Source organism: Chaetodon auriga, chromosome 13, assembly GCF_051107435.1.
Source record: "Chaetodon auriga isolate fChaAug3 chromosome 13, fChaAug3.hap1, whole genome shotgun sequence".
Lineage (NCBI taxonomy): Eukaryota > Metazoa > Chordata > Actinopteri > Chaetodontiformes > Chaetodontidae > Chaetodon > Chaetodon auriga.
This window is the reverse complement of record NC_135086.1, coordinates 22,640,843-22,658,994: the sequence shown is the minus strand read 5'-3', so window position 1 is coordinate 22,658,994 and position 18,152 is coordinate 22,640,843. Positions and strand designations below refer to the sequence as shown.

At 42.4% G+C, this 18,152-nt stretch overlaps 1 protein-coding gene across 2 annotated transcripts in view; it reads right to left on the bottom strand.

Moving 5' to 3' along the window:
- Positions 1–15,743, bottom strand: part of kalrna (kalirin RhoGEF kinase a) — a 131,892-nt gene extending 116,149 nt beyond the window's left edge. For both annotated transcript variants that reach the window (XM_076746303.1, XM_076746304.1), the window contains exon 1: positions 15,433–15,743. In XM_076746303.1, coding sequence (XP_076602418.1) covers positions 15,433–15,499 — 67 coding nt within the window. In that variant the 5' untranslated portion in view covers positions 15,500–15,743. The remainder of the gene's footprint in view (positions 1–15,432) is intronic.
- Between the last annotated feature and the right edge of the window lie 2,409 nt (positions 15,744–18,152).

Here is an 18,152-nt window from a genome sequence, read left to right as displayed (position 1 = left end):
AAGGACTGTACAAAGGAAGCATTACAAAAAAAGAGAACAAAATTAAGAGTGTTGACAATCAGTCCCAGCTGCTTCATTCATTCTGTCTGCATGGAAAGTATGAACAGGTCTTTACAAATGAATGAAATTCAGGATTGAAATGCGACTGCAGAGCAACTCTCCTGCAAAGAGCTACTTGTGGTTGCACTGGAGTGTTTTCCAACCGTCTAACACACACACACACACACACACACACACACACACACACACACACACACGCACACGCACACGCATGCACGCACGCACGCACACACACTCGCTCAGGCCAAACCACAGCATACTAAATCTCCATATGCCTGAGAGCTTCAAAGTTTTAAGATGAACTGAAGTTAAACTGAGGATAAACTGAGTTATTAAGCCTCACAGCATAGCAGATACTCAATGCGAACAGAAGAAAGCAGGTAGACTGTGTCAGCAAAGCTGTCAGTGAGCACACCTGTCAGAAAGTCAGTCAGTCTGGAGGTCATTTGGAGCTTACCATGTCTTGGACTCTATGGACAGTTCAGATTTCAGGATTTTTCAGATTCGTTTGAGTGGGAGTTCTGTGTCCAGAGACTTGCAGTCAACCAGTGAGCAGTCAGAACCAACTGAGTCACACCAGACAGCGACATAACAAAAACATTTACAGCCAAAAGACAAAAATAACCCTCACCAATGCAGTAAAAAACTTACATTTGCTTGCTGCCTTATTCTCTTGCCACCCCTTTAATTGGGACCACTTTGTTGGATTTGTAGTCTGTAGCGAAGACAGTGAACATCAACACAGAACTTTTGGCTCAAGCTGTACGGTGTGTGTACTTATAGACTGACCTTCAACCACACAGAGCAAAGAGCTGATCTTCACAGCTCGAGCTGCAAGACGCAACCAGTGATGTTATTCCATGTGGGATTTTGGTTCACATTGTCAGTGATGGAGCTTGAAATTTGCCTTATCCTTGTAGGGGGTAGGATGGGTGGCCAACACACACACCATACCTTCAAAACCAGTGTCTGTTAAGGGGTCAGTATGCATCTCAGGCTTTTCATTCGGTCTATGAGTGGGGTTTCCTGGGACATCTATCGAACACTTTTGCCTCCTGACATAGAGAGAACACATGGTACACTCTAGTCATTTCAACCTGATAGCCCCGCTGTGTAAGGCAAGGGTGTCGCTAAATATTGCAAAAATAAATACTGCAATAATTTGAATATACTTTCTATTTGTTTCTGCTATATGCTCATATCAGGGGAACTAGTAAAGTTTTGCTCATCTGTCAACTCAGGAGCTGATGCCATGCTTAATAAAACTTGCATTACTGATGAACTGGAAACAGACATACCAGGATTCCCCCAAATCCCCCGGATTTGTTTGGCATGCAAGTGGAAATTTCACTCTAAATTATAAATGGTGTGCCGCCACTGAAGCCATGCTCTGACATTTAGGGACATTTGCTTAGTTCCTGTCTAATTAAGAGTTAGATGAGAAAAGATGACTGATTTCATCACCTCCACCTGAAGTAATGATCACAATACAAACCACTGTGAGTGGTTTAGAGGGCGATTCAGATGACATGGTTTGGCGGAAAGATTGGGCTTACTGTCCATGATTGTATACATGAGAGGGGTCGGAAACACACATCTGTTTCGCACATGACTGTCGTAAAGTTCCTAGTTTTGCAAAAGGAATACAAATGTCTGATTATCCATCAAACTTTTAATTTAAGAGCACCAAAAGTTATCCCCAAGTACTGTTACAGTAACAGTATTTTACTTGCCCTTCTCAAGCCAAAGGTCAGAGCTGGTACTGTGTTACAGTAGTTAACCAGGAAAGTACACAGAAACGAGACGGACAAGAAATCCCTTCATAAGTTCATCCTCAGGGGTCACATTTTACCAACAGCACATGATGTTCCTTGATCTCACTCTTTCCCACCCCCTCCACACACACACACACACACACACACACACACACACACACACACACACACACACACACAAACATGTAAACACACAGTACGTTCCTCGTTTACTAAACAGCAGCCAATAAAGTGTTTAACTGCTGTGTAGTACAGGATAACAGGCTAATTACTGACTGACTGCAGAGAACTAATGAACAGCAGTGCTAGGAGATGGAGAGTGTACATATAAATGTAAATTCAAAGCAACAATGAGCAATAGTTGGAATGATTAATCTGTTAGTTCACAGACAGAAAATCAACAGCTGTGTTGACGATTTAATCATTTAAATCATTTTTCAAGCAAAAATGGATTCCGTGTAAAAACACTCCCCAGTTCAAGCTTCTCAGCTGTGAGGATTTGCTGCTTTTCTTTATCTTAGATGACAGTAAACTGATTTTATTTGTGGTTTGGACAAAACAGGTTATTTGTAGTCATCAACTTGGGCTTTAGATAAGTGTCAGACATTTTATAGGCCACACAATTATTTGATTAAATCAAAAGAATAATTAGATTAGCAGATTAATTGATAATGAGACAATCATTAGTTGCAGCGCTAATAAAACTAATCCAAACTGAAAGAAAAGAGGATGGTACAGGTTGGATCATTGATTAAATACGCAGCACGTGTTTGTACTGTACTGTACTACAAACAGGAGGTCGGTGTTTCGGATGAAGTTAGCTGTTTAGTGGCTGTTCGCATTTGAAGAAAAGAACTTTACTACGTTAATGCTCACATAAAGACTACATATTAGCTCTGACTGATCTAACATTCACTTTGAGAAGTTTCCAGGTTGTAATCATCAGCTGAAAGTGAAAGAGCATCTTATAAGCAGTCCAGAGTGGTCAGAACATCAGACACATCACATCCAAAAAATTACCGACATAGATGATGCTACACCAGGACCAAAGCAAAAATGAGCTCACTCATATGACACATGTGACGCTTATACACAAAGACTGCTTCAGACGCAGAGCAGCAAGAAGCAGATGTCTGGATTTCTAACTGTGCCGATGCGTTGTCTGGTCAAGAAGGCAGCGACTCTCTCCTCCTCTCAAAAGGGAAAAATACAACAGGAATGCAGTAGGCTCCAACTTCTCCCAGTGAAACTGATGAATCAGTGTATACAGTGCACAAATCAAGTGCAAACATTTTAACAGAGTCTGACATGATGTCTTCATTTTGTCTGACAAACACTCCGAAAATCACTACAGAAAGCAGCAAGGCCCCAAACCTGGAAAAGACTGAAACAATGAATCTGTGATTGGTGACTTTCCTTTTATCGACTCATCACATGAAATGAAAATAGCTTCATCAGTAAAACGGAGCCAACATGAAATCAGCCGGTGTGATATTGTTCTGCTTTAGAGACAGCGAGACAAAGGAATCAATAAGAGATGAAGAGGGCTCAATAACATGGTGCACAGGTCTGACTGACTCTGTCAGGATTCTTATCTGCTCTCTGACAGCTCAGCCAGCCACAGGGGAGCCATCTCTCTCTGCTTCACACACACACACACACACGCCCACACACACTTAAACGAAGGGTGGCGAGTAATTACTCAGGTCAAGCATACTGGTGATCTCCAAGGAAGTCCTATTAGGTGTGTATCTGTGTGTGTGTGTGTGTGTGTGTGTGTGTGTGTGTGTGTGTGTGTGTTGACAGCTCTACTCAGGCTGTGACATCGATTCTGATTGGACCATTGGCTACAGTGGAGCCTCTCAAGGGACTCAAGGTGAAACATTCAGCTTCTGGAGCTTCATTCTCGCATCTCCTGCGAGGACAAACTAAAGCTGAAGGATCTTTCCAGGCCAGTCAGGGTGGATGCCCAAGAGTCCTGAGTGAATACGACTGAAGGGCCTTCATGTGCTAGAGAAACCTGATAACCTGATAAATAGCAGCCAATTAGAGATCCCTCCTCAAGGTGTCTTTGACACTGGTGATGGATAGGTGGAGCCAGAGAGACAAACAGGTAAGGTAGTTTAATTTGATTAAATTCAACTGACTGTTAAATCATTCAGAGCTAATTGATGATGCATTAAAAGCCAAACAGAATGACATATTTTGCTTTGGCTGACTTTGACTATAACTGTATGGGCGTGAAAACATCCTAAAACCCACAACTCAACCAGTGTCCATTAACAAATAACTTCCTCAGCCAATTACATCTGTCCATGCTGCTTCAGGGGGTTTGGAGACATGCCCATAACAACAAAAAGCTATTTGGCATCTACAGGGACGGCAGAGAGGACGCTGTAGGCTTCTGAGGGGTGTTTTCAGCCTGATGTTTGGATGGATCACTCCCTCTCACCTTTTTCAATAAAAAAATGCCGATCTGTGAACAGAGAATGGAGCCAGGCAGGCCTCGTCTCCAGATCGTTTTGTGGCACCTGTTAGGACCAGACAGCTTCCACTTTAATGATTCTTTTAGTTTGATGAAGTTTGGTGAACTGCTCAAAGTCAGTCTAAAAAAAGGTCAAATCAGCCAAAGCGAATCCTTCCTGAAGCCAGCAGTGCAGTTCGTTAATGTCTCCAGTCCTCCGGCGTTATTTTTGTTTACTATCTGAATATTTCTGTTAAAAATATTCCTCGAGGGTGTCATATGTTGTGAAAACGCATTGTAAATCAGTGTAGAATTTAATTATTTATTTCCATTTAGCTAAACAGTCTGACTATCTGTGGCTTTTAACAGCTCTGTGCTACTCTGTCAATCAGGATAAAAGCTTCCTGTGTCTGTCTCACACACACACACACACACACACACACACACACACACACACACACACACACAAAGACAAACACCTGCCCACAGCAGTTAATAACATCAAGGTCTATTAGCTGGCACCACTAATCAGCTAGTAACACACACACTCACATACATGTCTGTAAAATGTCTTTGTAATGGATTACAGTCAAAACGGATGCTCATTACAACTAATACACACATGCACACACAGACACGCACACACCATATGGCTACAGCTGTCCCAAAGACTAGAAAGCTTTTAAGGAGGGAGGAGACAAAAGGAGGAGGAGACGAACTCCTTTCTTTGTATTTATCCATTTAACACTCTCTCTCTGTCCCTGTAGCTCTCTCTCTCGTTTGTCCCCTGGTGGGTAATAAGGGCTAATCCACTTAAGCTGCCTCTCTCTCTCTGTTCTGGGTCTGTCCCCCCAGCATCCCACATGCACACACACACACACACACACACACACACACACACACACACACACACAGACACACAGACACACACACAGACACACACAGACACACACACTTCATTCTTCACACCCATCTGCCACTGTTCTTGACACTGGGTGTGTGAGTGGAAGACAAAGAGAGAGATGGAGGGAGGGAAGGAGGGGATCCCTGCCTCTCTCCTCAGCAGCAGCAGCAGCATCTTATTGTTACCCACCCACCCACACACACACACACACACACACACACACACACACACACACTCTTTTCAATAATAGATGTGTAGCTCCTCCCTCCACGTTTCCCCCACCATGACTCAGGATCGAGGCTTCATTTAAAGGAACAGGACACTCCACCACCCATTAGCCATAATTCCTACAGTAAAGCTCAAGCCATTAAACCTGTTAGCATACTGTATGTATCAATGTGTCAATGCCAGGAACACTCCAAAATGATTCCAACCTGCACGTTCACGAATACTGTATAAAGTAGATGTCCATTAAGAGAAGTGCAGCATTTATCCAACCAATAAGTGCTGAAACACCAATGAGCCACACCTTTAGAGTGGGTGTTCTTTCATTACTAAATAATTCCGAGTCAATCCCATGTACACTGCCCTGCTATCATAACTCTAGTTCACCAAATCTATGACTGAAAATACTCCCAAGCCAGTGCACTTTTTACTGTTGGAGTAATGTTCTAAAAACTGCAGCGCCACACTGTTTTAGGAAGTTCTCTATCTGAATATAAAAGCATACATCTGTGATCCGTTCTTAAAATGTACGTCTTCAAGAACAAACAGGCTCGAGGCTCAGCGCCAAAGACGAGGTAGGGAAGTCAGAAAACACTGAGAGATGGACTAACACACTGTTGGTTTGGGATTTGGGACCAAAATATAGAGTAGCTCTATCTTTTAACTAGCTCTGTGTAGTCCTGAGGTCCTTTCACTGGGAGTGACTGCTGGAATAGTGGATAATTCCTTGTCATCGGCAGCTTATATTTAGAGGGCATGCATAAAGCTGACTGCACTGCAAAGAAACAGCAGGGCTCCAATCCAATAATAGGCACACTCTGATGCTGCTGCAAATGGTTTAGCATCTTTCTGTTTCGAGAGGCGCACAGTGAGGCACACAGTTTTCATCTGTTCAGCGGTCACGAACTATGACACCATAATGCTTCCAAACACCACATCCACTGTCAGTGACATGGGAGGCTAATCCAGCTCTAACACAACTTAAGCAGTTGTGTTTTGCCATATGAGCAAGCCACACAGACACAACAAACTGAAGGGTCGAACAATATTAAGAGAAAACACAGAAAAACATGTCTTAAGAATGGACGTAAATGGGCACAGAGATGCTGCTGGCTGTACTTACATGCACTGGTGGTTTTCACAAAACTTAACATGAAAGATAAAGAAACACGCTTATTCATCTGTTTGTATAAATTCTAGAAATGAAAACATTTTTAAGCTTTAAGATCTGCATTTTCTGACACACTGACATCCAGCCACTTTCTTTAATCTGTAGCTCCTCAGTCTTATATTGTTGGTCAGCATATTTTTTACTTTACTGGCTAACTACAACATATTACTGCACAAGGTGTTTCCACAATACTACAGTTTCTGTCCAAGTACTCCAGCTGACAGATTTGGTTTCTCAAAACTAGGATAAGCACATATTTGGGTTTCATGAGGCAGAATATCAGGTTTAAGGTGAAAACACATAAACCTGATATTCCAAAAACAAGATGGGAAACTACCAATAATACTTTCATCTAGCTCAAACTATAAGGACAGACCCCGACCAAGGCACCAGCTGCATTAACTGTTAACTGACAGATCATACGAATGGGGGGATTAGCTCCTTACCAAAGCTGCTTAAAGAAATTACATTTTAATAACATGATATTCCCAGATGGTACTGGTATGTCCCTGCTGTGAGCTGCAAGCATGACATGATCATTTCCCTTTGACTCCATGGCAAATGAAAGTGTACTGGTCTGCCACTCAAAGTCAAAGAAAAACTTTTTTCTTACAAAAATGTTTCCTGGAAACATTTCAACACTACATATTATATTCAGTGTACTGAAAACTACGTATTCATAGAGAGAATAGGCTTGTCTTGTAAAAGGGCGATTATACAACAGGATTTTGCTGTCTCCTTATGATAGATTGTAGATTTTTGCTCATTACTTATAGATGGGAACTGGAACATTAGCTGAAGAATGCTATTACACTTTCTGCTGGGGGCCAGAAGTGCACTGTTAAAGGGGAACTCTACATGATACTGATTACTGATTTCACATGTTGAAGTCTGATTACAGGTCTTGAGGTGTACATTGCATATGTGAAAAAAGAGCATTGTGTGGCTCTACAGGAAGCCGTGCCTGCCTGAAGTGATGTCACTTGACTCAGTGTTGGTTGGGTCTGAAGACACTTGAAAATGAAAAAAATCTGAATTTAGAAAGAAGTGATCTTACCAAACCTCTTCAGGCTACATTAGCCACTAGCAGCATAACACACCCTAATCTCCAACTGAACAGTTGTTGAGTTGCTTTTGTGGGTAATGTAGGTGCCAGGTTATGACCAGGAAGAAGACTGCATGGAATATTGTCTAAAATGAAAAAGAGTTGACTAGATTTAAGCCTGAGCAAATTAAAGAAATGGGTCAGCACAATCTGAATGGATCCATTCAGGTGTTTTCTTTTTGTTCTGCCACCAGCAGACCATGACACTCCCATTGGACGTCCCATTTGAGCTATTAAAGGCATTTTTCTGAGATCAATTAAGTGCTAACCCAGCTGTCTGAGGCTAATATGTTGCTGAGTATTTTAGGTGGGTGTTATATTACTGTTGGGGCGTTACATATTTCCCTCCCTTCACTTTTGCTCTTGTGGTATTAATGTTTTGTAGACAAACTGCTGTGCTTGCGATGCTAACTTTGCACTCACCACCTCCACAGGCTTTTTTCACAGGAGACTTGTCATACTTAAAGCACAGGTGTTATTAATGACATATGGCTCAGTTCTATTCAAGTCTTCCATCCTTGATAGTGAGCCATCATGCACAATAACAGTACCTGAACCCAAAGAAGCTAAATGCAACCCAGCCATCATTCATTTTATCAGTAACACCTGTGCTTTTCCTGCATGTCAAAATGTTTTATCCAAATGCTTGTCTGTGAATAACATTGAAAACTTCTCTATTTGCTACATCTCTCTAACGTTCACGTTAAATCCGCAGCACCCCGCGGCCTAACACACAAAAATAAACCAGCGTGCAGCTAGTTTGCTGCAAGTTGCCCCTGAGGTATATCCCAAATGCATTTGGTGTCGGTTAGTGAGGACTGTGCCAGTAGAAATGAATGCATGAACAACTACATACATAAATGAATAAAGAGATACTTGTGGGCGGACGCAGAGACTTTACGAGGCTTGCACTGTTTGCCCAACTATCTGTTGTTTTCCTTTAGTCAGCATTTATCTCTACAACAGTGGTGATTGTGGCAAATAGTCAGAACGGCCACAATCATGTGGTTAAGACACATACCATACAACTGCAATTTTTATGGCTCCATTCCAGATGGAGGCCTTTATTGCGTGGCATAGATCTCCGGCTCCCTACATTTCCTGTCTGTATCTACACTGTCAACAACAATATGTAAAAAAGGCAAAAGTATTCATTTATTCACATCATTTCACTGATTGTGTTTTATCCAACAGTTTTCAGTTTCACAGCTCTTGCATTAAAGCCTTAAAGACCACCTCCTGTCTTCAGTCGTCTTGTCTCATGCTCACCTGCAGCTTCACGCACAGTGAGAGCAGAGCATGTACAGTGAAATGACTGTCAGTCTGTTTATATGGCAGCACATGATCAGAGGTATCAGTGTAAGTACTGGCTTTACTAGCGGATTACTATTAGTTGTAGTAGTGTGATCTCATTAAGCTGAATTTAAACAACAGCCTTTATCATTAGCTTTAATCCCACTGCATAAACTCATTGATTTTAATGACACCTGATGAGACGTGAGCCTGTCCAAACTACATACTGGCCAGAGTGGGATTCTGATAAGCAATGCTAAACCATACTCAACAAAATCACACATCATAATTACAATTCACCCAGTCTTTCTCCCCCTCCCTGTCTGTGTTGGAGTGCTTATTTGGCAGGTTAATCTGGCTCTAGGCTTAGAGGAAGCAGTGTGTGTGAACGTGAATGAATGGATTACAGGTCATTCATCCACGTAATGTCTCTGTTTGCAAAACACTCAAACACACACAGGAACACACAAGCGCTCAACTGCTTCCATAGGACAACAAAGTCATTCTTAGATGTCCTGGTGAACACACACACACACACACACACACACACACAGAGAGAGAGAGAGAGAGACATGCATGCACAATATCTGTGATATCAACCTGACAAATTCTTTCAAGTCTTTCTTCAGAAGTGAAACCTGTGATGGTAGAAATGAGGTGTGTTTTTCTTTTTCTTTGTTTCTTCAGAGGGTGAAATAAAGTCTCTCCTGAGAGTTTATCCTCAGTATCCAGTGATGCTTGTTTTCAGAGTGAAATAAGGTCTCTGCTTAGGGTGAAATAAGGTCTTACAGCACCTTAAGGACTTAATATTCTTCAAGCAGACCGGTATCAGCATCAATACTGACCTGATTAGGCAGATCCGGAATCAGCCAGATGTTACAGATCCGCATTAAATGGAGTTTACAGTCATTCTAAAATTCCTTGCTTCCTGTATAAGTGACATGAATTCAGTTACAGAAAGCTGCTGACTCAGTTTTTAGTGCAACAGAAATCCCTGGCAAAAGAGAGCACTGCTCTCAGATCGATGCTCAGATTTCTGGCACAACTTCACCTGCTTCCAGGATACACAGAGGAGAGAGTCTGAAGAGGCTGGATTGGTTGCTCAGCATCTGCAGATACCCTGAGTTGACATGTCGAAATCTGTGTCAGAAAAAGTTGGATGGTGGATTCTTACGACGTGCCATCCAATTTTGTCTGAGGGCAAACGTGTTTCTGTGCATCTGACTGGCCACACACTCAGCCTGCCGTCACAGCCTTCTACTTGGTGCATCCCACTGGTTCCCCAACATATTTCCAAGAACTCCCGTGTTTTTGTTGTCTTGGTGTGATGAATTGTGGGTTACTGCATACTCTTCTGGACAGTCTCTCCTCAAAGTATTCATGGTGTTCCTCATGGTTGTACATATGAAAAGTGACAGAAGTAGTGAAGGATAAAAAAAGAGACCTTGAGAGAAGTTCAGATTTTGCCTACTGCACTGCATGAAATACAATGTTGATGATTATCTTCTAGCAACCTTACTGGTAAATTGGGAGGACTGTAAACTCAACTTTGAACAGCTGCAGCTGCCATCTTTTGTCTTTATTAAACATCTCCATGGTGACAGACATTACTCACAGCTTTCAGCAGATTAGCTGAGAAAATTAGCTCTAATTACCTGTTGATGCACACAGCGAGTGCTCGCTTCACTCCTCACTGCTGGAGTATGAAGAACACACACTAGGAGTCCATCCCCCGAGAATAAGCCGCTATTAATGCCAAATGGTAACAGTATGAAGAAAAGCAGAGGAGATAACTTTGTATCTCAAGAGAGAAGCGCTGCATTTTCAATTGGATTCTACAGAGGAGCAGCATTTAGCTGGAACTGTTTGGAGCACTTGGACACTGTCCTCAGCTTTCAGCCATGATGCCACTTGGTGTGAAGGTGGTCTGAGGAGGCTTTCACACCAGAGACCCGGCCCCGGATCCGAGGACACTTTATCCCAAGTTCGTTTGATTAGTGTGAACACTGTGTACTGTACGCAGGCATGGATCAGCCAACCGTGCCCAGGCCCACTAATCTCCCAGCATGCCTGTGTGAGGAGCTGCTGTGCTTCACCTGTTTCTAACACGACAAAGACCAAAATGACATCACCGACGTCTGCTTGTTATGTCTGTTATCCTAATGAGAAAATAGTGATTTGCAATTATTCTGGTCGCGCAGCAACCGCGGCAACTATTGACAGACAGCTGGCGTCAGTCGTCTGATAAACACTCAGACACTGCTCTCTGATTGCGTGTGTGTAGGTATGAATGCCAGTGTGTCACTTCCTGTTTCCGTCTGATAATTTGGGCTCCTATTTATAAACCGCTGATTAGCATAACATTGAGCAGCCACGCCGCCTGCACTTTCCTGTGAGTGAGTGTGTGTGTGTGTGTGTGTGTGTGTGTGTGTGTGTGTGTGTGTGTGTGTGTTTTAAGGCTGCAGTGTGGCAGATGTTGCATACTTCAGAATATTCTTTATTTGCTTTTTTTTTTTTAATTTTCAATTCTCTGCTGTTGCTTAGTGTCTAATTTCCATTTAATGTGTCTGTCTTCTCCAGTCCTACAGCCATTTCCTATACATACAAAATGAAAGTAGATAAATATCACATACTAAGTGCTTCAGCCATATGCAGGGAAATTCAATTAAAAATAAAATCAATCTGATTGGAGCTTTTCAAGCTTATGTACAAACTGAGGACATTCTGCCAGCAGTGTGTGACGGCCGGGACACACTGACACTGTTGGCCTGATTGATGTACTTCTGATTTGGCTGTGATGGTGTTTAGAGTCCAGAAATAAAACCATGCAGTTTGTGGTGCTTAACTCTGTCCTTCGATATAGTCGTAGATATAGTCGTTATATTTTTTTTATCTTTTAAGACTGGAACTGGCACTGGTAATTTAGCATGTGTGAGCAAAGGAGCTCATAATAAAAAGAGCAAATGGCATGCTGTGAGCAAGAATGATTTAATAACCCAGTTGATCAGGTTTTAGCTGAAAGCTGAGAGGCTGGCTCTACAGTCCATGTTACAGTCCAGTCTTGACCTCTCTCTCCATCTGCCACTTCATCCAAATTTAGTGTTTTTCTTCCATTACTTTTCTGCACTAATTGCAGTATAAACCAGCAGGTTTAATGTTTTTCAGGTACGTTTGTAACAACATGCTTCAAATACTGAACATCTTGTGCATGAGTATACTGTATTCATGCAGTAAATGTAGATTACCTGTCATCCATTGTTTAGTCTTCAATTCAATGTGTGACTCTCAAAACTGAACAACTGTGTATGTTGATTAATATGTCTTATATCTTATTTTTTGTGTCGCATCTCATTATGTACGTTATGTTACATCGTGTGACAAAGGAAGTACAGGGTGAGACAGCTGAGTACAAAGTGTGTAGTATGAGATTTTTTTTGAGAGGTTGAATCAGTGTTGGAAGTGTTTCTCAATATCACAAGTTTCATTTAACACTTGCAGACGCATCATGCAAAGGAAAATGATGAAGTTATTCTGTATGAGCGAGAAGCACTAGGAAGAGAAGTCAGCATGAGGATCACGTGTGTGCCGTCATTACGGAGTCTGACAGCACTCTGGACAGACTGAATTCAGCTTTGCAGCGCTCCCAAGGAGGAATTCATTAGGGCGGCAATGGAGGAGATGATAAATGAACGGAATATTAAAAAGAGCATGGTTGATTTAACAACGTTAGGAACATGCAAACGGATGTACAATAGGCTTATTAACAGCTCAGGACAGTATCAGACTGGTGGGAGGAGTGGCACATACTCAATAATGTAGAATTGGTTTTAGGAACGGAGAAGTGGTACAGAGCCATCTCTAATTTCCTCTGTGTTAAAGTCAGAGAGACATTCAGCTGAGCGAGAGAGGTGCCTCCCAGACACAGTGGTGCATTTTAATGTGTGCAGGCAGCGTTTGTTTTCTGCTGCTGACAAAAATTGTTTCTTTTTGCTCCTGTATGTGGATCATGTTGTCAAAAGAAAGGGTCCTCTACCTCAAGGAAGGCTACAAAGACACTGATAATACATGCTGGGGCTCGTTTCAGCCCATGCTGCAGGTGTAATGTGATGAACTATGTTACGCTAAATCATGCTACTTGACAACATTTCATGCAACCCTGATTCCACAAAAGTTGGGAAACATTAATAAAAACAGAATGCAGTCTGTTTTATGAAGTGCTCACCAAGTCCATGAAGTAATATCCTTCATATGATTTCTCTGTCTTATGAATCCTGTGAAACTATATAAATACTACAGTACCCATGAGCCTAAGAGGCTGTTGCTACAGAGAAGATGCCAGGTGAAGTTCTCATATGCAGAAAGCAACTGGACCAGTGACAAAACAGCTCGCCTCGAGCAGCAGGACATCAGTCAGCCATCAGCAGCTCATACAGAGTTCAGCTTAACGACTGGTCGATTCTTCCATCAGTGCTCTCTGGGACTCACACTTGCCTCCTCTCCTACATTGTTGTACCTTTGACCACATTTCAGTGAATCAGACTTTTTTTCTGCACAATGTCTCATTGTTCTTTCTGATGAGTCAAACAGCAGATTTCCATGTCCATCTCCTGGAAGGGCTCCAACTGACAGTCACCTAATATGATGGGAAAAATGAAGAGGAGGAGATCACAGAGGCCTCTTACTCCATACAATACACACAGTGTCTCACAGAGTGTGTGTGTGTGTGTGTGTGTGTGTGTGTGTGTGTGTGTGTGTGATTTAATAAACTACCTAGGCAGGATTGTTCATGATAAAGTTACTGTACTGAATTACAGAGAGAGAGGGAGTCAGGGTGTGTCCCCCTCCAGCAGCACTGCTAACTGCGCGTGTGTGTGTGTGTGTGTGTGTGTGTGTGTGTGTGTGTGTGTATGTGTGTGTGTAGTTTATCTACCATGTCACCCATATGCCACCCATTTCGTAAACTGATATAACTTGTTTTATTATTGGTGTCATTTTTCCCTGTTCCTCCTTCTCTTTGTCTCACATACACACACACACACAGACACACACACACACAGTTCATATTACCCTGAGATAACAGTACGTCTATCACTGTGTTTACACTGTGTCCATTCTTGAGCTCTAATGTGCAGCGTCAGCATCCAACACACACATGCATGACACAGCTTCCAAAGCATAAAACAGACCTGAACGCCTCATAAAACTGTTTCACCCTACATGTTTCTGGTCCAGGCTGATAGGATTAAATAATACTTCCTTTGGTCTTGAAAATGGCAGAAACAGCCCATCACATGTTCCCAAAGAGCAGGGTGATGTTGTTTTGATTTTTTTTTTTAATCTCACCAGTCGTGTAAAATGTCAAAATATTAAATGGATGGTCATATGTGACTAAACAGCAGCATTTCAGAGGCTCACATTTTTTGATTGGTTAATGACTTCAGCAATTAAATCAATTAGCAGAACTGCTGTGATGAATTGTCTGTTGTTCCTTCTGATGAATTAATCTGGTAATTGTTTCTGCAGTTGTAAGAAGTATCAAACATGATCTGGTTTCAGCTTCCTCACAGCAAGGGTCCCTGAAGTGTGTCAGACGATTGGAGGAGGGATGTTTGGAGTGTTGCTCAGACAGAATAAGTCGCCTGAAGATGATTGAACAGGAGGCTAATCAGTGATGACCAATGAAAAGACTTGCCAGTTCAAGTCTTGTGTTTAGCCATTATATTCTGGTAGAAGTGTCAGACACACACTCTCGTCATTGAAACACACACACACACACACACACACACACACACACACACACACAGCATCTCCATCATTACACTCCTCTGACCATTTTTGATCAGTTCAGACAGAACTAGCAGTTATCTGCTGCTTTTTCCATAAATGCATCAGTGTAAGACACACAGTACCACACTCACACACACACACACACACACACACACACACACACACACACACACACGGCCTGCTTATTTAAGCTCTGACAGGACTACCTAAATCATCATTTAGCCGCATATCGAACAGATTTCCTGATGTTCCCATGAGCTGATGTGATGTGATTCCTCCATGATTCTTTTGTAGAGACCATCAGCATCAGACACATGAGCTCACAGTAGTGCACACATACACACACACGCACGCACGCACGCGCACACACAAGCGCGCGCACACAAACACAATTCCACAGTAAACGCATGTAAAGGGTGAAAAAGCGGCGTGCAGAGAGCATTTCTCATGATTTCCTGCTGAATGTGACCGATCCCCTCTTTGATCCCATCTGCTCGTGCCTGTGTGATAGCACGGAGCACATTTCTGGTGATTTTCTGCACATTTGTGCTGATGTTCACTTGGTTTCATGTGCTTGTTCACACGGCTCTTGGTGACATTCGCCTCAGTTGTGATGCCTTTGTGGCGGATTTGCGGGAGGCTTCCTACCTGTTTTGTAGAAGGCATCAGTGTCGGGGTCGCTGGGCGCCTCCTCGGCCGCTTCTGCAGGGTTCATACCGGAATCCGGTTCAATACAATCCACCGACAAAGAAAGGCAGGAATCAAGTCCTCCGGTACGGAAAATCCTCGCGTCTTTATTCCTCACATGTCCTCCGTTTACCTCTCTCTCCCTCCATCCTCCTCGCTGGGTTTCTTTCTTTCTGTCGCCCTCTCGGTTTGTTTGGTGTTTCAGGCTGGCTTCGTTCCTCTCTATTGTTCCCGGTCCAACCTCCCTCTCTCCTGCTGTCCGCCAGGGTCTCTCTACCTCCCTCCCTCCCTCTCCCCCCGTGCCTCCCCTCCCTCTCTCTCTCTCTCTCTCTCTCTCTCTCTCTCTCTCAATTCAATTCATTGACCTTTATTGACATAATGTCTGTGTTATTAAAGCATCTATAAATGACTGTCAAATACAAGAAACAATTTATTACTATTATTATGATTATCGTTGTTATTATTGTTTCCATCATTATTGCTATTATTATTATTATTGCTATTATTGTTTAATATTATCATTATTGTTGCTGTTGTAATCATTCAGGGTATGTATCATCAGGACAGTGCGCTCATTTGATTTGAAACAATCTTGTGTGCAAAGTTGACATTTTGTCCTAGTGGCTACGCTAACAGAATCTGTGCGACTGTCCAAATGATAAGAGTTCATCCTGTAGGGAGCGTGAAGGTGCTCAGTGCATTGACTTATGTGTGCAAATAAAAATGTCCTGAAGGTTGCTGTTGTTCTTACGTGTTCCGTCTGCAGCTAACAGCTTCATGCTCTCATACCATCGCTTCCTGCTCTGTGTGAAAAGCATCCTTCAGCTCAGTCTGTATGTGCAGCACTGTGCAGGGGCTTCCACGTCCTGCTGTACCTGCATTGGGTTCCTCCAGGTACTCCAAGTCTGAAGACCTGCAGCCAGACTTGGTGAAGTGGAGACTGTTAAATACCTGTGGGTGTGAAGGCATGTCTGTCTATATGTGTCAGACCTGTGACAGACTGGAGACCTTTCAAGGGTCACATGCCCAATAAGTGGTCCCTGCACAACACAGCACTGATATGCAGGTAATTCTAATGGATTAATGGTGTATCTGTAGTCTGTCCTCTGTCCAGGTTTCAGTTGCAGGGAGGAGGTTCTTGGTGCAGGGCCAACCAGTGATTGGTAGCACCTGGAAGATGCTCAACATCCATATTGCAATTGTATTACTGCTACTTCTGTTTACCCTGCACTTACTGTGCAGTGCATCTGTTCTTCTTAGGAGAGGGATCCCTCCTCTGTTACCCTCATTAAAAGTTTGTGTGGAGTTTTTCTTTCCCAAACTGAGGCTATAATTACAGAGGGTGTCAAATGTTGCACAGATTGCAAAGCCCTCTGAAACAAGTGATTTGGGGCTATATAAGTAGTAGTGATTTCACACTGTGGTGCTTTAGGAAAAAACATTATGAGTCATATCCAGCGACCATGAAGAGCCACATAAAGTATCTCTCTAATGTGCTGGGGAGTAAACAGCAGCAATGTAGAATACATATAAATGTTTCAATTGAAAATAAAATGGTTAACTAGTAATAGAGACAAGCAATCATGCCTTGACACTTGAAGTAGCAGTTGTATAAATATGAGCGTTAAAATGGCAATACATGGGTGCTGAGCTCATGTCTTGGTATCCGTTACACTAAAGGAGAGAGATCACATCATTTTCTACTGTCAGCCTGGTGCTTTAAGTGGTTTTGTTGGGCTGGAGTTGATGCTTCACCAAAAGGCTTTAGAAGTGATTCATCCACTTGGGTCACAAAAGCTGGTGTTAATACAGCTGAGACATACTGGAACTTATGTGTGCTCTGTGAAGGTCCAGTTTGCCTGTTTGAAAACACAGTGGAAGCTTTTGCTGCCCATTCATTCAGAGCACAAGACCACTACAGTGTGACAGCTGTGAGCCAGACATCTCAGTTCACAAATGAAGCTGCACAGACTGAAGATGAACCTCTTATAAGAACAATGCTGGACTATGATGAAGAGTAGCATCCACTCCACTCTTGAAAGCTCTGCTCATCAATAAACTGTCCATTATCAATCAATCAAATGACCACACCTGAAAAGGGCTGTGTTACTCTGACTGAGCTTGTTAGCATCTTTTAGCAAATCGTTTTGGTTTTACAGCACATTTACTATTTGGTTCATCCTAAACACTGTTTTTTTAATCAGCAGCAGACAACTGTTTTCAGAAAAGTGTCAGATAATCAACTTTGTGCACAGCACCAAACAGACAAAGAAAGGTCGAGTATTAGAAAAGACCAAAGTGGAGCACAATGAGTCTTGCTGTACATTTCTTAATGTGGCTACAACAAAAACTACGAAGAATGCAACCTTCTCTGGAAACACACCAGCTCAAATGAAGGTGTGAGGCTGGAATATGCTTGTTGTGCCCCCCAAAAGGAGGAATAGCCACAAATGTCTCCACTTGGTGATCTTTTGGTATAAGAACAAGTGTCAGTGATCACACAGTTTGACTTCAGATCATGTGCATAATTTTTATTAATTCAGGTGAGTTTTGAATCACAATTAATGAACAAACCTTCTGCTTTTTTTCACCTACTTCTTCTATTCAAGCTGTGTTTTAGGTAAGTTAACATATGAGGAATGTTAAGTTTTTAATATGAAGACATTCCCGTTCTTCTCCTC